Source organism: Theropithecus gelada, chromosome 18 (assembly GCF_003255815.1).
Source record: "Theropithecus gelada isolate Dixy chromosome 18, Tgel_1.0, whole genome shotgun sequence".
Lineage (NCBI taxonomy): Eukaryota > Metazoa > Chordata > Mammalia > Primates > Cercopithecidae > Theropithecus > Theropithecus gelada.
Window position 1 is genome coordinate 38,815,582 of NC_037686.1, and position 21,413 is coordinate 38,836,994.

Below are 21,413 nucleotides of genomic sequence, written 5' to 3' on the forward strand. Positions count from 1 at the left end.
AAAAAAAAAAAAAAAAAAAAAAAAAAAAAAAAAAGTCAACCCATGGATGACTGAAGCCATAGGCTGGAGGGGGAACTGCAGAGTAGGAATAACTTAAATATCCTTATCTTACACAGTGCAGGATCCAGAGATACTGCTGATATTTGGTAGAACAAGAAATTGATTACTTAGATAATCTATAGACAGACTAAAAATAGTAATACCCCTCAACTGGGGAAATGTGGGAGGGAGCTGGGCACTAATTGTAATGAAATGAGAGTGATTCTTTCTTTACTCTTCTTTCTCCCTCTTTTCTTCCATGGCCTCCTGTTTGCACCCGGGTCTCGCCCACTCCCTCTGTCCACTCATTCATTTAATATGTGAGTACTGAGCTGACACAGGGCCAGACTCAGAGATGCCTAAGCCTGGGTCCTGGCCCTCCAGGAACCTCCGCCTGGCAGAGGACACAGACTTGTGAACACTGCAGTGGCACAAAAGGGACTCCCAGTCCAGAGAGTGGGCATTTGCCCAGCTGGTCTTTGCTCCCAGCTTCTTCCTTGGTCTCAGTACTGGGCTCAGCACAGAGCTCCCAGTGGCAGAAAAATGGGGAAGGGTGATAGGAGACACTGGCCTGGGGAATTATCCTGCACGACCCCCATCTGGGTGTGAGCACAGGCAGCAACTGAAGATTCTTATTTTAAAATAAAGGAGCTCTAGATGACAGGTGTAAATAATTTTAGTAAGAATTAGTGACAATGCGTTTTCATAACAAATCATCATGGAGTCGTTCTTCATGTATCTGACACGGTCAGGGAGGGAAGAATTTTCCATGTGGGGATTTTCTGGCTGACTGATTTTTACCACTGATTTCAGCAATTGTGGATCAGAATCGTTCCCAGATGAATCACACCCTCCTTGTCTCCTCAAACAAAACACCAGCTGACATTCTGCGGGTCCGAAGGGACAGAGTGCATCCATCAGACCCTCCATTCACAGGTGGGCTTTAACCTTTTCAAGGACTCAGGGTCAGACCCTCTGTGAGTCCTTCTCATGGCGCTGGACTGGAACACAGTGAAGCCCCCAGGTGCCCAGATAATGCCAGAACCACTCGGATCAGAGGCGGGCCTCTGCAGCTCTCTGATTTCAGCCCTGGAGGACCTACTGACCCTCAGCCTAGACTCAGGAAAGGAGGCACACACACACATGCCCCATGAACAGCCCAGCCTCTCCTTCCCTCTCAGATCCCCAGGGCTTGGTGCCACAGAGGGGCAACTGCTGTAGAATAGGCAGGGCATGCAAAGTCCAGCTCAGCCAGGAGCCCCAGCTAGGATGGCTGCTCACCCCAGGAGCCCAGCCCCTGGGGACAGAGAGAGTGCCCCGAGGCAGAGATGAGAACCAAAGCCAAATGTGGAGAGGCCCAAACACCACCAATGGCAGTCCATAACAGGGACAAGGGATGGCAAGTGGAATCAACAGAAGGTCTCTCATGTTCCTCTCTAAAGAGAGTGCAGTCAGACCTTGGGGACATATGAGGTTGTCCATCACACTGAACAGTGTTTGTGTTTTGAGCTCAAAACAATGGCCCTGGGTAATTTCTAATCTAGCCCTAAATGGAAGCTGTGACAGGGGCTGTTGTGGGCTGAACTGTGTCTCCCCAAAATTCACATGCTGAGGTCCTAACCGCCAGGACCATAGAATGAAACCGTATTTGGAGATAGGGCCTTTTTTTGTTTGTTTATTTTTTAGATGGAGTCTTGCTCTGTCACCTAGGCTGGAGTGCAATGGCACAATCTCGGCTCACTGCAACCTCCGCTTCCTGGGTTCAAGCAATTCTCCTGCCTCAGCCTCCCAAGTAGCTGGGATTACAGGTGCGTGCAATCATGCCCAGTTAATTTTTGTATTTTTAGTAGAGATGGGGTTTCACCATGTTGGTCAGGCTGGTCTCAAACTCCTGACCTCAGGTGATCCACCCGCCTCAGCCTCCCAAAGTGCTGGGATTACAGGCATGGGCTACTGTGGGGATAGGGCTTTTAAAGAGGTAATGAAGTTAAAATGAGGCCATTAGAGTGAGCCCTGATCCAATATGACCGATGCCCTTACAAAGAGAGATTAGGGCACAGGCAAGACTCAGACCGGGGGCAACCATATAGGGACGCAGCGAGAAGAAGGCCATTGGCAAGCCAAGCAAAGAGGCCTCAGAAGAAGCCAATCCTGCAGTATCTTCATCTCAGACCCCTGGCCTCCAGAATTGTGGAAGAATTAAGTTTTGTGTACCTTGTTACAGCAAACTGATATAGGACCTAACACCAGCATACAGAAAATACACACGTAGAGGGATGGGAAGTTCCCCAGAAGGATGACCCATTCACAGGATTTCTTAAATCTTCCTGTCCAGACCTTGAAGTAACCATGAAGAAACTATACATTTTATAATTTAAAGAAATTAGTCAGCTGGGCGTGGTGGCTCACACCTGTAATCCCAACACTTTGGGAGGCCAAGGCGGGTGGATCATGAGGTCAGGAGTTCAAGACCAGCCTGACCAAGATGGTGAAACCCCGAATTTACTAAAAATATAAAAATTAGCCTGGCACGGTGGCAGGCACCTGTAATCCCAGCTACTCGGGAGGCTGAGGCAGGAGAATTGCTTGAACCCGGGCGACAGAGGTTGCAGTGAGCCAAGATTGCGCCACTGCATTCCAGCCTGGGGGACAGAGTGAGACTCTGTCTCAAAAAAAAAAAAAAAGAAAGAAAGAAAGAAAAGAAATGAGTCATTTATTCTCTGAAATCTTGAAGGTGTGCTCTCAACCACAGTGCTCTGGATTTGCACAGTAAAACATGGAAGGGTCTGAAAGCTTTGAATTCTGAGAAGACAGACTCTCTGCTACCAGCTTCTGAACTTGGCTCCGACAGCCATTTTTGTCACTAAATCAAAACTCCTTGGAGGCATGTTTAAAATACCAACCAGCTCACATGCCCCAGGCCCTGCTTAAAACCTTTCCTGTGGCTCTTGTGGCCCTTGGATAAAGGTAAAACCCAAACCTGAGTCTGTACCATGAAGCTCCACATGGTCTGGCCCTACCTGACCCTCTAGCAATGCAGCTTCTGTGTCTTCCCCTCACGCCAGCATTCGAGCTGCCTCATCCTTCAGAGTCCAGGACACAGCCGGCTCCTTCCTGGCACAGGGCCTTTGTACAAACTGTTCCCTCCACCTGGAGACCTCCTGGCCTAGTTAGCTCCTGTCACCCTTCAGACTGGAGCTCCAGTGTCCCTTCCTCAGGGAAGCGTTGCCTGACAACCTCCCCCTAGCCCCAGCCTGGGCCGGGTTCCCGGTCACTACCCTGGCTTCTTGTGGTAACTGGTTATTTAATGTCTGTCCCCCTCAGTGGCTGTGAGTTCCACAAGGGCGGGCACCACAGTGGTATGTGTTCAGCCCAGGGCTCAGTGAAACTGATGAGTGGCGTCTGTATCCCACCTTCTCTAGAGAGGGTACAGAGACCATGGGTTAGGACAGGGGCCATAAACAATGCAGCTAATCCCAGCTGGATGCTGGTCTCACCCTTGGAGCTTTCCAGGAACTGCTGAGCTATGGAGTCTGTGCATGACAGCCCAGAAAAGCTGCTGCTACTAGTTCCAAAAAGGAAAGGAAGGAAGGAAAGAGAGAGATGGGTGCTAACATTTATTGAACACCTATGATGTGCGCTACTGAGCATGCAGGCTGCTGGGCTATCTACTTTCTTTTTTTATTTTATTTATTTATTTATTTTGAAAAGGAGTCTCACTCTGTTGCTCAAGCTGGAGGGCAGTGACGTGATCTCGGCTCACTGCAAGCTCCGCCTCCCGGGTTCACACCATTCTCCTGCCTCAGCCTCCAGAGTAGCTGGGATTACAGGCGCCCGCCACCACACCCAGCTAACTTTTTGTATTTTTTTAGTGGAGACGGGGTTTCATCATGTTAGCCAGGATGGTCTCGATCTCCTGACCTCGTGATCCTGGGCTATCTACTTTGACATGCCTTATTTCAGCTAGTCTATAGCAACCCTTAAAGGGTAGGTAATAGTGTCCCCATTTTCATAGGTAAGGAAAGGCTCAGAGAAGTTAAGACATTTGCAGAAAGATTGAGATCTGCTAGGGCCCAGAGTCAGCTTTAGATCTCAGGTCGGCCCACCCCAAGACCCATGCTCTCCCCCTGATGCACACTAGCTGGAATCATGTCAGATGGGTAAAGGAACAACGGTCCCTACCTGAGGGCCAGGGACCCCAGATGCCCTGGGGGTTATGTCAGGGGCCCATGAGTCCATCTGAGCACCCAACATTGCCTGCCTCTGAATAAACTATATTTTTTCCACATCCAAATATAACTGTTTCCAAATAAATACAGATTCTGTCATGACTAATATAGTACCAGTTCCTCTAAATGGGTTTGCTGAATTCATGGCAGTTCTGTGAAAGGCGGAAACCCAGGTGGGCACATGCATGCTAAAATGTTCAGCATGTAATGTGTTTTCCCTCCTGTGAGTTGAAGAGTCATAGGTGATGTACTGTTAAGCGGGGAGTGGGGAGCATAGCTCTTTTACCATTTATGCAAAAAAAAAAAAAAACTTTTTAAATCTCCATACACAGATTCTTACTCATGCATTGATTCTGCAAGGATACCCAAAGCCACATCGTCACCCCTGGGGAGAACTCGGTGGCTCTTCATTGAATAACCATCTGTACCGCACAAATTTTGTATCATTTAAATAATTTAAAAATCAAAACTTTTAATAAAATTAAAACCATCAAAGGTGATAGCAAGAGGGCAACGCTTAACCCTGCGGTGCAACGTACTGAATTTCAGGCAAGAAAGTCCTGTGCCCTCTTCAGTTTCTACACAAGAGGAGCCAGCGATGATAATCAAAGAGACCGGTAATTGAGGCGGGGACTTTAACACCGAGTCACCAGAGGTGACCTTGCAAACTTGGCCTTTTGTCATAAAACAGGCACAATCATCACTGTGTTCCAGCCCTCCAGGGCTTTCCAAATGCCAGTGGCTCTGGGGAAGGAGACCTACTTTACGCTCTATAGGAACCTACCACGTGTTTCCTGTTTCTTTCCATGCTTGCCCCCCCTCACCCACCCCTAACCCCTGCCCCACCTCCACATGCTCCCTGCACCCACCACAAATGGCCACACTCACATGGACAGCACCTTCACTTCCAATATTTCGTGCCTCAGCTCCAGGCATCTTGTGGAGTTATATTCAAAAGGCCCCTCGTAAAATTCAAAGTACCTGGGGACCAACAGAGACAGGTTAAACAGAGAAGCAGGTCAGGATGTCCAGGGCCTGCAGGAGCTCTTGTTGCAGGGTGGAGTGTCTGTCCCAGTGAAATAAATAAAGCCAACCAGCCCCATCCCAGCAGATGACCCATTAGGGGCTTCAGGCAGACCACGGGGCCCTCTGGCTTGATCACTGGGTGGTCAGTTACTCTCAGCGCCCCACTCCCCTGGAAGTGTAAGCATTTACAGAAGCATAAACCGATTTCAGCAAACAGGGAAGTTCAGAAACAGGTTTGGTTCCAAGTTTGTGGCTGGGAAGGAGAGGGGAGGAAGAGGGATGCTGTGTCTACTGTGATCAGAGAAAGCAGAGAGACCAGAGTCATTCTGGCACAGCACTGGGAGTCCGACAGTGAGCCTTCAGGCCTCCAGCTTGCCCTTCCATTCCCTGCCCCTTGCCCACTTGATCCTCGTGCCCATACTGTGACATAACTGAGACTGATGTGCCTTTCTCCCCATTTGGCAGCTGAGAATACTGAGGCTAATCAGACAGAGCTCCAGGTCACACTCTCCGTATAGGGCAGGACCAGGGCTTGGTCTAGGTCTGCCTGCAGAAGAGACCAAGCCCCTTCCAGCACCAGCTGGCTCCAGGCATGTCACAGCCACCTCAGGGTCCCTCTGCCAGCTTCATGCAGAATATCAATGCCAATTTCAGCCAACACTTACTAAGCCCTTACTATAGGCTAAGCGCCAGGCCAAGTATTTGACGTGGATGGATGCATTCACTTTTAATCTTTCTAATCAGCCTATGAGGAAAGTGACACAAGCATCCTGAATAGGCTCTGGGAATTAACTAAGGTGCCAGACCCCCGGAGCTGGAAGGTGGCAGAGCCAAGATGGGAACCTGCATGTTGACTCAAGGCTGCTCTTTCTGCCACTTGGCTATGAGCATGGTTGGTGTCCCCTGGAAAGGGCCCTCTGGCCTCCTGTGGCAGAGGCCCAGTGAGCTCTTTCCTCATGGCCCCTCTCTTCCTGGCGGTTGTTCAGAGGCAGGGGTGGATGGAGCTGGGAGGGTTGGATCCCAGGACAGCTTTAACATCATGAATCCAGAAGCCTGCAGGGCCAAACCACTGTAAATATGGGATCAGTGGCCTTGCAACAGGTAGTCTGCAAGAATCAGACGTGAGAGGGGCTCCCCAGGGCCAAGCATTGGAAATCAGGCATCGCTCAAGCATCTCCCAGAAACCACTACACGCAGCAGTGGTCATTTCCCACATACCCTTACACACTGGATAAACGTATGTATGAGCTGCTTTAGAAATGCTGAAACATTTTACCCAATATATTGGTTTCTTTTACAAATATTGGTAGTTTTATTATTATCATTGTATTTGTATTGTCATTTTGTCATTAAAATAATACTGTGATACTTTAAAAGTTATATTTATAAATATTTGTCCTTAATAATTTAAATATAATTTAATAGTTTTAAGTACTATAATTACATATTTAAATAATTTTACATAATATTTTAAGATATTAAAATATTTTCCACAACAAATTGGTCCCTATTTACAAAATAAATTGGCTCTTTGTTCTCATGTTATAAAAGAATTCAGGCCAAGTTAATAAGAAGTAGGTACTGAAGATCCCCAAAATATCAAACACCTTTGTGTCTTACAACTCCTTTTCTGTCTTTCTCATCTGGCAAACTCAAATGGATTTTTCAGTACCCGGCTCGAGTAACCACGCTGCTGGGAAGCCTCCTCTGATCCTGACCCTGGACTCCCCCTGCTCACTGTCTCTTAGTTAGAGCAAATAACATTGTATTGGGTTGGTGCAAAAGCAATTGCAGTTTTTGCCTTTTTTTTTTTTTTATGTAATGGCAAAAACCGCAATTACTTTTGCACCTACATAATAGTACAACTGTGTGTTTATGTAATTGCGTTTCTTTCCAAACCACGAGCATCTCAAACACAGAGACAGTGTCTTTGTTATCTCTAGATCTTCTGTACTACAGAGGCAGGAAAGCTAAAAATGACATTTCCCAGACTCCTTTGCAGGTAGGGTTCTGGATGCAATTTAGGTTCAGCCAGTTAGAAGCATTTGCATGAGACGGATTCAGACCTGTTATAAGGGAAGAATGGCAAGGCTCAAGGCACGGTTTTGCTGGTGCAGAATGTGGCAGAGGTGTCATGGCTCTTGGAAACTGCAGTAGTGGTAACACCTTCATGATTATATCAGAGGCAGCAGCTTTCACGGTGGCCCCATTTCACTGCAGTTTGGGGAGGAATTCCTGGGAGTTCAGCCATTTCTTCAGCTTTCCCCATGAATCTGAGCTAGCTGTGCCCTTAATAAATCCTTTTCTGCTTTAACTAGCTAATGTAGATTCTGTTATCTGCAAATAAGAACAAGGGGTCAGCCTGGGGCCACAAAACAAGCCCATGACCTTGGCTCTGACCCACCTAATTTTCCAGTCACACAACAGTAAGCTCTGGTGTCCTATCACAAAGATCACTGTTTGCAACCTGAGCCGGTGTAACTAAGCCCTTTGGAATCCACTGAGTCAGGTAAAGCCATGGTCCTAGGTTGTTGATAAGAAAAGGTCCAGATTCAAATGATGCAGGAAATCATTAGGTTGAGACTTATCCTAGAGTTCTTGGGAAATTGGAGACTTGCGGACACATCTCAGATATGGCTACAAACCAGCTGTGTGACTTTGGGTAAAACACTTCCCCTCTCTGCATCTCTTTGTTGTCCTCTTTAAAACAATCTGTTTGAACTAGGGTAGCATCTTCTCTTCAATCAGCCAGCCCTACCATTTCCTTGACAAAGCCATTCCTGCCTTGCCTCTTCCTTGGTTCCTCTTTCTCCTGCATCCTCAACATCACTCATATACCCAACTAGGCAGCACCATGATTCCAAATGACCTTGTGCTGTGGGCCTGGTGATACTTAGAGAGGCTTTCAGAACTGGGTTCACACCCCTCCACCCCTCATTGGCCTCTGTATGGTCTGAATGTTTGTGTCGCCCCCACGGTTCATATGTTGAGATCCTAACCTGCAAGGTAATGGTATTAGGAGGTGGGGCCTCTGGGAGGTACTGCAGGCACAGCCCTCATGAATGGGATTACTGCCCTTATAAAAGAGGCCCAAGAGAGACGCCTCTTCCCTTTCACTATGTAAGGATACAGCAAGGAGATGCTGTTGATGAACCAGGAAGTGGGTCCTCACCTGAAACTTAATCTGCCTTGATCTTGGACTTCTCAGCCTCCAGAACTGTGAGCAATACATTTCTGTTGTTTATAAGCTAAGTCACTCAGTCTATGGTATTCTGACAGCCACATTAGGTCTGGCACTTTTCTGCTCCTTTGTTTTCTCATCTGCAAATCAGCAAAAACAATGCAGCGCATGTGCGACAGGGCTGAGAAAAAAACACTGATGAGCATTTCATGGAAACCACTAGCACACAGGAACTACCCCAAAAATGCTCATTCCCCTCTGTCCCCTTTGTCCCGCCACTAAAGAGCACGTGATACCAGTGGATGCCACAGGGAGTCAGAGACAGTCTCTGACCATAAGCTGGTTGATGGCAGGGCTGAGTCAGGGATGAACAACTCGAAGCTTCTCACTGTGTGCACTGGTGACATTCTCCTTCTGCTGTGATTAGTAAACCTCTCCCCTGCCACCCTGTGGATAAAGCCCACACTAAGTCCTGCTTGGACACAGACCTGCTTGATCACCTCATCTCTGCTGGAGGCTCCACTCATTAACCATGTGCTTCTGATGCTTTGACACCTGGGGCCTTGCTGACCTTGGAGGGACTGCCTCTTCTAGGGCTAGCCAATTCCTGGAGATAGTGAAGGACTAGCCTGTGAGTGCACCTTTCATTTGCAAACCAATCCAGATCCCATGCCCCTATCAGGCTCCCATATTCTTGGACACTGGAATAGCTCCTGCCCCACTCACCCCAGGGCCAGGTCCCAGGCAACTGGGGATTGCCCCTACACCCCAGAACCCACTGAAATTACTCAGATCAACCAATCCTATACCTGCAAACCCTGCCTCACCAGTTCCTTTCCATGGAAATCCCAATGATGGTTCTTGCCCACACTTCCCCCTCTCTGCCTCTGCCTCCTTACTGATCCAGGCGCTTCTTCCCATGGTCTTGCAGGGCCTCCTGTTTCTAGGGATCTGTGAGTATCAAAACCTCTTCCTTCGTGACAGTCATTTCCATATTTTTGTGTCTTACCATATCCGATTAAAACAAATCCCAGGCAGGTACCCTGAAAACACTCCATGTAGTACCTCAGCCAAGTCATCAAAACTATTCCATGCCTGAGTCTAAAGCCTCAGTTTTCCCATCTGGAAAATGTAGCTAATAGCCCTGGCTTCTTTCTCTATCCTACCTGGGCTTTGCTTTTTTGGTCCGTACTGCTCTAGCTCAGTCTCTAAAGATGATTGACTTGAGGTTGCTATGGTCTAAATGTCTGTATCCCCAATACAAACATTAAGTTTCGTGTTTAAACTTAATCCCCAATGTGATGGTATTAAGAGGCTGGGCCTTTGGGGGGTGATTAGGTTATGAGGTCTCTGACCTCAAGGATGGGATTAGGCCCTGATAAAAGAGGCTTCAAAGAGCCTTTTGCCTTTCCACCATGTGAGGATGCAGCAAGAAGCTGCCATCCATGCCCTCACCAGACACCAAATCTTCTGCCACCTTGATCTTGGACTTCCCAGCCCCCAGAACTGTGAGAAATAAATTTCTCCTGTTACAATTATAAATGACCCAGTCTAAGCTATTTTGTTATGGCAGCCCAAAAGAACTAAGATAGGAAATAAGATTTTGAGAAGCACTGCCCCATATTCTGCTTCTAACAGGATGCTCAAGGACTGCATTTTAGAGGGTGTCATGGAAATTCATGAAAATTCCCATTTGGTCTGGATACAGATATACAGACATCAAAAATGTTGCTTAAATTTTTTTGTCTAATGACATAAGAAGATGCTCACATAACAATGTTGGGTAAAAAAATGCAAGTTACAAAACTATGATCTCCAAAAAGAATTACATATACGTATGTGAATGCGTAGGCAAAGGGAAGAATTGTAACACAATATTAATAGGGATAAATCAGAATAAATGGGATGATGGGTTATTTTTTAAATACTTTTCTGTGTTTTTATAAGTTTTCTGCAATGGGGTTATGATTCTTTTATTATTGGAAATCACTAATAAATGCCTTTTTAAGTCCCAGACCTTCTTCTAAATATCTCGAGCTTCCCCTTACCCTGTTAGAAGACTGAGGGAAGCACTTTTTCCAACCTTCTTTTTTTTTTTTTTTTTTTTTTTTTTTTTTTTGAGACGGAGTCTGGCTCTGTAGCCCAGGCTAGAGTGCAGTGGCCGGATCTCAGCTCACTGCAAGCTCCGCCTCCCGGGTTCACGCCATTCTCCGGCCTCAGCCTCCCGAGTAGCTGGGGCTACAGGCGCCCGCCACCTCGCCCGGCTAGTTTTTTGTATTTCTTAGTAGAGACGGGGTTTCACCGTGTTAGCCAGGATGGTCTCGATCTCCTGACCTCGTGATCCACCCGTCTCGGCCTCCCAAAGTGCTGGGATTACAGGCTTGAGCCACCGCGCCCGGCTTTCCAACCTTCTTAAACTCCACTAGCCTCTCAAAGTGACTTCATCACTGTCTCTTCTTTCAATGCTAGAAAGACTATCTTTACCCACCTCAAAGGGGAGGGGACCCTGGCATCATGTAGGGCATCTCACAGGTATAAATAGTCCCAGCGGGTCATATCAGGAGCCCAACTCCTCTCAAATGCCACTCAGCTTCCAGCAGCCAAATACGATGCTGGCGCCAGGCTGCATCTGCTCTGCCCCATCTCTCTGCCCTCCGCTAAGTGAGAAGACAAATGCAGAAGGCCAGAAAGAGGTGAACACAGTGGCCCTGGACATGAGTTCTCCTCCCTCTGCCCAGATTGGGCTGCAGCTTTGTGGGCTAAGGAGCTAAGGAGACCTCCTTTCTTTCTTTCTTTCCTTTTTTTTCTTTTTTTTAGACGGAGTCTTGCTCTGTCACCCAGGCTGGAGTGCAGTGGTACAATCTCGGCTCACTGCAACCTCTGCCTCCCGGGTTCAAGCGATTCTCCTGAGGAGGCCTCCTTTCAGCATGCCCAGGGTCTGGCCCTCTGAGAGTCTGGGTCTGTAATTCCTTTGAGCCTTTCCCCAAGAGCCTGCCCCACAGAGGCTCCCCTGTTGGCCTGATTCCCTCTCCAGAGCTTCTCCAGGGCCATGGTTCCTTTCTTGGGGGCCAAAGTACTCTGGGTCCCAGCAACCACTGGTTGCTACAAGATGAGGTCCATGCATTCAGCTTTCTATCTAACACTTCCCCATCCCCACCCCCAGACACAGATGGTATTCCAGAGAATAGGAACCCAGGGGGGTCCCTGTGTCATGCACAAACACCTGTTAAACCTCCACTAGCCCTAGGTGAACAGGGAAGCTACCCCAGCTCAGTAATCTGAACACCTAGACTCCTGTCGAGCTCAGTGCAGAGTCTCAGAGAACCATGGAGTTGTTTACTTATTCCACACTGGTTAGAGACACCACTAGCCCATATGGCACCTCTGTGCAAATCACGAAAAAGCACCATTTTCTTCAGACAAATTAAGCCACATGCACCAGGTGCATGGCTGGTCAAGTGAGAGTAAGCTGTACTTCAGCCCCACTTGACTCCTTGCCTGAGCATCTTTGTGCAGTGCCCACCTTGCACAACTGTGCAGCCTGATACCAGACTCTTTAACTTGGTCTCATTTAATCCTCCCAATAACCCTATGAGGCAAGCATAATTTCCCCCATTTTATATCTGAGAGTCGAACTACAAGAGGTAAAGTAATTTGCCCAAGGTCACTCAGCTAGTAAATGGTGGCAATGGAAAAAAACCTGAGGACTGTGAGAGCCTGGAACCCCTGCTCTTAATAATGTCACTGCACTTCCTCTCCCTGACTCTGACAGCCACTGTTCTCTGGGGGTTTTCTCAGTCAGCAGCCCTTCCCCCTCCCAAGGGCAACAGCCCTTCAGTGAGCTCAGCACTATTTCTAGAGCCAGAACAGCTGCTGTCTCGAGATAGCACACGACCCGTCACAGCAAACGCACAGAAATCAGAGTCTCAAAATTGCAGCCTGACAATTCAAAGGACTGAATTGTCTTCCCAGAGAAGTAGGAGAGGGGCGAGAAAGGCTCAGCTGTTAACTGCAGGTCACAACTATCAGGAGACACTCCATGGCAGTGGAGAGCCCTGGCTCCGACCCCTGGCTGGTCCACAGGCCAGCTCAGCAGCCTTGAACCTCACCTGCCCTCTTTGGGCCACAGTTCACTCATCTGTCCCCAGGAATTATCAGAGCTGTTTTGAGATATCAGAACTGGATGCTAAAAAGCCTGATGTTCTCAGTGCAACCCGAAATAGTCCTGGCATTAATCTTCCCCAGGTGTGCACCTCACACCAAGCCTGAGGGTCATTTCTGGCACAGGGTAGGGGTTGGGGATATCGGGGCAAAGCCTGGTGTCTAGATTCATTCCTCCTTCCCCACCCAGGAGTTCTGCAGGGCCCCAGATCCATTGTCTAGCACATTCCCTGTGAGAATATGTATGTGATGACCTTATTTTCCAGGCCAGACTAGGGGGCCCCAAAAGGCTTCCCTTTGTAAAATTCAGCTCAACAGCCAGGAACGCCTGTGTGTGAACGCTAGCACTGGCCAGTATCCCTACTGCTGCTGGTGGACTTTGACCACCATGCCCACAGGTGCCCTAGCCAAGAGCTACATCCTAGCTGCCTCCTTCTCCTTCCTTCATCTTCCACCAACTCTCACCACTTCTCCTACCCGAGTAGTCCTTGTCTCCACCCCAGTGCCAGGGACAGGATTCGGTCTTCTCCCTGCTGGAGGAGTCCCTCTGTCTGGAATAACCTTTGTTGTTGTCTTGCTAGTCCCTCCCTACTCATCCAGCAGAATCAGCCCAGGGGTCAGCTTCCACTGGCTCCATTCGTGGCCCTCCCTCCTCTGCGCCTGCAGCCCCTGGGCACCCCTCCAGTCCAGCTCTTATTATGTGGAATTACACACAGCTCCTCCGTGGCCTGTCTGTACTGTTGATGTGTGAGAAGGGCTTTTCTCCTCTTTTACTCAATGAAGATTTATGGACCCTCTACTGTGTGCCAGGCACTGTTTCAGGCCAGAATGCACTAATGAACCAGCCAGAGTCCCTGCCCTTATGGCACTTCCCTGGGGGTGACAATAAATGATTCATTCAATATAATGCCAAGTAGCCGTAACTCTTCCAAAAAAAAGTAGGACAAGGAATTGGAGGGTTCCTGGAAGGATAGTGGGGGGCCCAGGAAGGCCACTCTGGACAGGGGACATGAATAGAGGTATGGAACCCTATGTGGATGTGGGGGAAGAGCTTCCCAGAGAAGGAGCAGTGAGTAAATACAATCACTTGCTCTGCAGCAGCAGCTGCCAATGTGGCTAGGCAGGGCTGTGGAGGTCAGACAGGTGAGCAGAGCCAGGTCTAGCTGGGCCTGTGGGCCACCCAGTATCATGGGGACTCGGCAGAGGAACAACATGATCTGATGTGGGGATAAGGGATTGTAAAAGGAGAGAAGGCGGGCTATTGCAGCATGAGAAGACAGTTGATTGCACCAAGGGATGGCAAAGGAAGTGGGGAGAAGGAGACAGACCCAAAAAAATAGTTTAGGAATGAAACCAGCAGGATGTGCTGATAATTTAGAAAGTGAAGAAATGTCCCTGTCTGACAGCTTTGAAGAGAGTAGTGGTTCTCCCAGCATGGAGTTTGAGATCTCAGAACCGACAGACTGCCTCCTCAAGTGGGTCCCTGACCCCTGAGTAGCCTAACTGGGAGGCACCCCTCAGTAGGGGCAGACTGACACCTCGCACAGCCGGGTACACCTCTGAGACGAAGCTTCCAGAGAAACGATCAGGCAGCAACATTTGCTGTTCAGCAATATTTGCTGTTCAGCAATATTCACTGTTCTACAGCCTCTGCTGCTGATACCCAGGCAAACAGGGTCTGGAGTAGACCTCCAGTAAACTCCAATAGACCTGCAGCTGAGGGTTCCGACTGTTAGAAGGAAAATTAACAAACAGAAAGGTCATCCACACCAAAACTCCACCTGTACATCACCATCATCAAAGACCAAAGGCAGATAAAACCACAAAGATGGGGAAAAAACAGATCAGAAAAGCTGAAAATTCTAAAAATCAGAGCACCTTTCCCCGTCCAAAGGAACACAGCTCCTCACCAGCAATGGAACAAAACTGGATGGAGAATGACTTTGATGAGTTGAGAGAAGAAGGCTTCAGACAATCAAACTTCTCCGAGCTAAAGGAGGAAGTTTGAACCCATCGCAAAGAAGCTAAAAACCTTGAAAAAAGATTAGACAAATGGCTAACTAGAATAATCAGTGTAGAGAAGTCCTTAAATGACCTGCTGGAGCTGAAAACCATGGCACGAGAACTACATGACAAATGCATAAGCTTCAGTAGCCGATTCAATCAACTGGAAGAAAGGATATCAGTGACTGAAGATCAAATGAATGAAATGAAGTGAGAAGAGAAGTTTAGAGGAAAAAAAGAGTAAAAAGAAGTGAACAAAGCCTCCAAGAAATATGGAACTATGTGAAAAGACCAAATCTACGTCTGATTGGTATACCTGAAAGTGACAGGGAGAATGGAACCAAGCTGGAAAACACTCTGCAGGATATTATCCAGGAGAACTTTCCCAACCTAGTAAGGCAGGACAACATTCAAATTCAGGAAATACAGAGAATACCACAAAGATACTCCTCGAGAAGAGCAACTCCAAGACACATAATTGTCAGATTCACCAAAGTTGAAATGAAGGAAAAAATGTTAAGGGCAGCCAGAGAGAAAGGTTGGTTACCCACAAAGGGAAGCCCATCAGTCTAACAGCAAATCTCTCGGCAGAAACTCTACAAGTCAGAAGAGAGTGGGGGCCAATATTCAACATTCTTAAAGAAAAGAATTTTGAACGCAGAATTTCATATGCAGCCAAACTAAGCTTCATAAATGAAGGAGAAATAAAATCCTTTGCAGACAAGCAAATGCTGAGAGATTTTGTCACCACCAGGCCTGCCCTACAACAGCTCCTGAAGGAAGCACTAAACATGGAAAGGAACAACCGGTACCAGCCACTGCAAAAACATGCCAAATTGTAAAGACTGTCGGCGCTAGGAAGAAACTGCTTCAACTAATGAGCAAAATAACCAGCTAACATCATAATGACAGGACCAAATTCACACATAACAATAATAATAAATGTAAATGGGCTAAATGCTCCAATTAAAAGACACAGATTGGCAAATTGGATAAAGAGTCAAGACCCATCAGTGTGCTGTATTCAGGAGACCCTCACGTGCAGAGACACACATAGGCTCAAAATAAAGAGATGGAGGAAGATCTACCAAGCAAATGGAAAGCAAAAAAAAGGCAGGAGTTGCAATCCTAGTCTCTGAAAAAACAGACTTTAAACCAACAAAGATCAAAAGAGACAAGGAAGGCCATTACATAAAGGTAAAGGGGGCTGGGCGCGGTGGCTCAAGCCTGTAATCCCAGCACTTTGGGAGGCCGAGGTGGGTGGATCATGAGGTTAGGAGATGAAGACCATCCTGGCTAACACAGTGAAACCCCGTCTCTACTAAAAAATACAAAAAATTAGCCAGGTGAGGTGGCGGGCGCCTGTAGTCCCAGCTACTCCGGAGGCTGAGGCAGGAGAATGACGTAAACCCGGGAGGCAGAGCTTGCAGTGAGCCGAGATCACGCCACTGCACACCAGCCTGGGTGACAGGGTGAGACTCCGTCTCAAAAAAAAAAAAAAAAAAAAGGTAAAAGGATCAATTCAATAAGAAGAGCTAACTATCCTAAATGTATATGCACCCAATACAGGAGCACCCAGATTCATAAAGTAAGTCCTTAGAGACCTACAAAGAGACTTAGACTCCCACACAATAATAATGGGAGACTTTAACACCCCACTATCAACATTAGACAAATCAATGAGACAGAAAGGTAACTAGGATATCCAGGAATTGAACTCAGCTCTGCACCAAGCAGACCTAATAGACATCTACAGAACTCTCCACCCCAAATCAACAGAATATACATTCTTCTCAGCACCGCAACGCACTTATTCCAAAATTGACGACATAGTTGGAAGTAAAGCATACCTCAGCAAATGTAAAAGAACAGAAATTATAACAAACTGTCTCTCAGACCACAGTGCAATTAAACTAGAACTCAGGATTAAGAAACTCACTCAGAACTGCACAACTACATGGCAGAAATAAAGATGTTCTTTATTTTCACGATATTGAAGGCAGAAATAAAGATGTTCTTTGAAACCAATGAGAACAAAGATACAACATACCAGAATCTCTGGGACATATTTAAAGCAGCGTGTAGAGGGAAATTTATAGCACTAAATGCCTACAAGAGAAAGCAGGAAAGATCTAAAATTGACACCCTAACATCACAACTAAAAGAACTAGAGAAGCAGGAGCAAACACATTCAAAAGCTAGCAGAAGGCAAGAAATAACTGAGATCAGAGCAGAACTGAAGGAGATAGAGACACAAAAAACCCTTCAAAAAATCAATAAATCCAGGAGCTGGTTTTTTGAAAAGATCAACAAAACTAATAGACTGCTAACAAGACTAATAAAGAAGAAAAGAAAGAAGAATCAAATAGATGCAATAAAAAATGATAAAGGGGATATCACCACCAATCCCACAGAAATACAAACTACCATCAGAGAATACTATAAACACCTCTACGTAAATAAACTAGAAAATATAGAAGAAATGGATAAATTCCTGGACACATACACCCTCCCAAGACTAAATCAGTAAGAAGTTGAATCCCTGGATAGACCAATAACAGGCTCTGAAATTGAGGCAATAATTAATAGCCTACAACCAAAAAAAGTCCAGGACCACATGGATTCACAGCCGAATTCTACCAGAGGTATAAGGAGGAGTTGCTACCATTCATTCTGAAACTATTCCAATCAATAGAAAAAGAGGGAATCCTCCCTAACTCATTTTATGAGACCCGCATCATCCTGATACCAAAGCTGGCAGAGATACAACAAAAAAAGGAGAATTTTAGACCAATATCCCTGATGAACATCAGTGCAAAAGTCCTCAATAAAATACTGGCAAACTGAATCCAGCAGCACATCAAAAAGATTATCTACCATGATCAAGTGGGCTTTATCCCTGGGATGCAAGGCTGGTTCAACATATGCAATTCAATAAATGTAATCCAGCATATAAACAGAACCAAAGACAAAAACCACATGATTATCTCAATAGATGCAGAAAAGGCCTCTGACAAAATTCAACAGCCCTTCATGCTAAAAACTCTCAATAAATTCGGTATTGATTGGATGTATCTCAAAATAATAAGAGCTATTTATGGCAAACCCACAGCCAATATCATACTGAATGGGCAAAAACTGGAAGCATTCCCTTTGAAAACTGGCACAAGACAGGGATGCCCTCTCTCACCACTCCTGTTCAACACAGTGTTGGAAGTTCTGGCCAGGGCAATCAGGCAAGAGAAAGAAATAAAGGGTATTCAGTTAGGAAAATAGGAAGTCAAATTGATCCTGTTTGCAAGTGACATGATTGCATATTTGGAAAACCCCATCATCTCAGCCCCAAATCTCCTTAAGCTGATAAGCAACTTCAGCAAAGTCTCAGGATACAAAATCAGTGGGCAAAAATCACAAGCATTCTTATACACCAATAACAGACAAACAGAGAGCCAAATCATGAGTGAACTCCCATTCACGATTGCTTCAAAAAGAATAATATACCTAGGAATCCAACTTACAAGGGACGTGAAGGACCTCTTCAAGGAGAACTACAAACCACTGCTCAATGAAATAAGAGGACACAAACAAATGGAAGAACATTCCATGCTCATAGATAGGAAGAATCAATATCATGAAAATGGCCATATTGCCTGAAGTAATTTATAGATTCAATGCCATCCCCATCAAGCTACCAATGACTTTCTTCACAGAACTGGAAAAAACGACTTTAAAGTTCATATGGAACCAAAAAAGAGCCTGCATTGCCAAGACAATCCTAAGACAAAAGAACAAAGCTGGAGGCATCACGCTACCTGACTTCAAACTATACTACAAGGCTACAGTAACCAAAACAGCATGGTACTGGTACCAAAACAGAGATATAGACCAATGGAACCGAACAGAGCCCTCAGAAATAATACCACACATCTACAGCCATCTAATCTTTGACAAACCTGACAAAAACAAGAAATCGGGAAAGGATTCCCTATTTAATAAATGGTGCTGGGAAAACTGGCCAGCCATATGTAGAAAGCTGAAACTGGATCCCTTTCTTACACCTTATACAAAAATTAATTCAAGATGGATTAAAGACTTAAAAGTTAGACCTGAAACCATAAAAACCCTAGAAGAAAACCTAGGCAATACCATTCAGGACATAGTCATGGGCAAGAACTTCATGTTTAAAACACCAAAAGCAATGGCAACAAAAGTCAAAATTGACAAATGGAATCCAATTAAACTAAAGAGCTTCTGCACAGCAAAAGAAACTATCATCAGAGTGAACAGGCAACCTACAGAATGGGAGAAAATGTTTGCAATCTACTCATCTGACAAAAGGGCTAATATCCAGAATCTACAAAGAACTCAAACAAATTTACAAGAAAAAAACAAACAACTCCATCAAAAAGTGGGCAAAGGATACGAACAGACACTTCTCAAAAGAAGACAGTTATGCAGCCAACAGGCACATGAAAACATGCTCATCATCACTGGCAATCAGAGAAATGCAAATCAAAACCACAATGAGATACCATCTCACACCAGTTAGAATGGTGATCATTAAAAAGTCAGGAAACAGGCCGGGCACAGTGGCTTATGCCTGTAATCCCAGCACTTTGGGAGGCCAAGACGGACGGATCATGAGGTCAGGAGATCGAGACCATCCTGGCTAACACAGTGAAACCGCGTCTCCACTAAAAATACAAAAAATTAGCCGGGCGTGGTGGTGGGTGCCTGTAGTCCCAGCTACTCGGGAGGCTGAGGCAGGAGAATGGCGTGAACCCGGGAGGCGGAGCTTGCAGTGAGCCGAGATTGCACCACTGCACTCCAGCCTGGGCAACAGAGTGAGACTCCATCAGGAAACAATAGGTGCTGGAGAGGATGTAGAGAAATAGGAAAACTTTTACACTGTTGGTGAGACTGTAAACTAGTTCAACCATTGTGGAAGACAATGTGGCGATTCCTCAAGGATCTAGAACTAGAAATACCATTTGCCCAGCCATCCCATTACTGGGTATATACCAAAAGGATTATAAATCATGCTGCTAATAAAGACACATGTACACATATGTTTATTGTGACACTATTCACGATAGCAAAGACTTGGAACCAACCCAAATGTCCATCGATGATAGATTGGATTAGGAAAATGTGGCACATATACACCATGGAATATACACTATGCAGCCATAAAATATACACTATGCAGCCATAAAAAAGGATGAGTTCATGTCCTTTGTAGGGACATGGATGAAGCTGGAAACCATCATTCTCAGCAAACTATCGAAAGGACAAAAAACCAAACACCGCATGTTCTCACTCATAGGTGGGAATTGAACAATGAGAACACTTGGACACAGGGCGGGGAACATCACACACCAGGGCCTGTCATGGCATGGGGGGAGGGGGGAGGGATAGCATTAGGAGATATACCTAATGTAAATGAGTTAATGGGTGCAGCATACCAACATGGCACATGTATACATATGTAACAAACCTGCACATTGTGCACATGTACCCTAGAACTTAAAGTACAAAAAAAAAAAAATTTAGAAAGTGAAAGAGAGAGATAAATCAATAGTAACTCCTAGGACTTGAACAACTAGTGGGAGGGATGACGTAGCCATTTAAGGGTTAGAGAGATGAACAGGTTTGGGGTGTGGATGGAAAGATTCTTGGGCTATGTAAAGCTTGCTGTGCCCTCAGACATCTAGAGGAGATCACAGGTAGGCAGTCAGATGCACATGGCTGAGGCCCAGTGCAGAGGTCAGGGCTGGGGATGCACATTCCAGAGTCAAAGGACAGGGGACTTGAGGAGACACTGGGAGAGAGCGCAGAGAGAAGAAGGAAGAGAGCCAAGGCCAGGCCTGAGGTTAGCTCCCACATTCAGATGGCAGCAAAGGACACTGAGAAGGAAGGTCTGCAGGTGGAAGAAAACCCAGACACAGAGCTCAGGGACATGGAAGCTAAGAGGAGAGAGCATTTCCAGGACAGATGGTCAACTCCAGTATTGACCCATCTGTCCTGGAAATGGGGGTCAAAGAAGAGGAGGACAGAGAAGGCACCACTGATCTAGCAACCAGGAGGTCATCAATGACCTTGACAAGAGAAGATTCAAGGGAGCAGGGAACAGATGCCCCTCTGGCATAGGTAGAAGCAAGGCCAGGAGTGGGAGATGTTGGAGACGGTGCCATGGAAGTCTGCAGGTGAAGGAGGGCTGAGTGAGTGTCTAAAGACCTGGTCCTGAGGCAAGTGGAGAGGATGGGATGTCTCCCAAAGTGTGAAGGGATGGCTGGAGGAAGAAAAGACAGACTTCAGTGTTCTGTGAGCCTCCAAAAGGCAAGCCTAAGAGCCCCCACTGAGACTTAGGGAGGAAAGGTTTACAATCAGCCAGAGGAAGGACTTCAAACCAGAAGGTTCGCATGGGGAAGGATAGCCTCTTTGCGAGCTTCATGACCTGCCATCACTTACTAGCTCAACAAGGGTCTTGGTGGCCATCAAGTCAGGGGGATGCCAGGCTATAAATGGCGACGTGCGGTGGAAAGCTAGAAGAGCTTCTAGCTGCCTTAACCTTGTGAGCATTCCCTAATCTAATGGGTGGGTGGATCCTTGGTCCTTCCAGCCCGACCCCAACTCCCCTTTCTTTCCTTCCTTCCCATTCTCATGCCTTCCCCTAGCCTCCTGCCTTTGCCAAGTGATTGGCATAAAATTCTGAAAGATGGTCTACAAGGGAGGAAGCATAGGAGCGTGAAGAAGGAGAAGAGGGAGAATGG

At 46.4% G+C, this 21,413-nt stretch overlaps 1 protein-coding gene across 3 annotated transcripts in view; it reads right to left on the minus strand.

The window, feature by feature from the left end:
- ST8SIA5 (ST8 alpha-N-acetyl-neuraminide alpha-2,8-sialyltransferase 5) overlaps positions 1-21,413 on the minus strand; it is a 90,983-nt gene that overhangs the window by 20,628 nt on the left and 48,942 nt on the right. For 2 of the 3 annotated variants that reach the window (XM_025365256.1, XM_025365257.1), the window contains one exon: positions 5,157-5,249. The exons of the other annotated variant lie outside the window; for it this stretch is intronic. In XM_025365256.1, the coding sequence (XP_025221041.1) occupies positions 5,157-5,249 (93 nt within the window). The remainder of the gene's footprint in view (positions 1-5,156; positions 5,250-21,413) is intronic. 3 annotated transcript variants of the gene reach the window in all.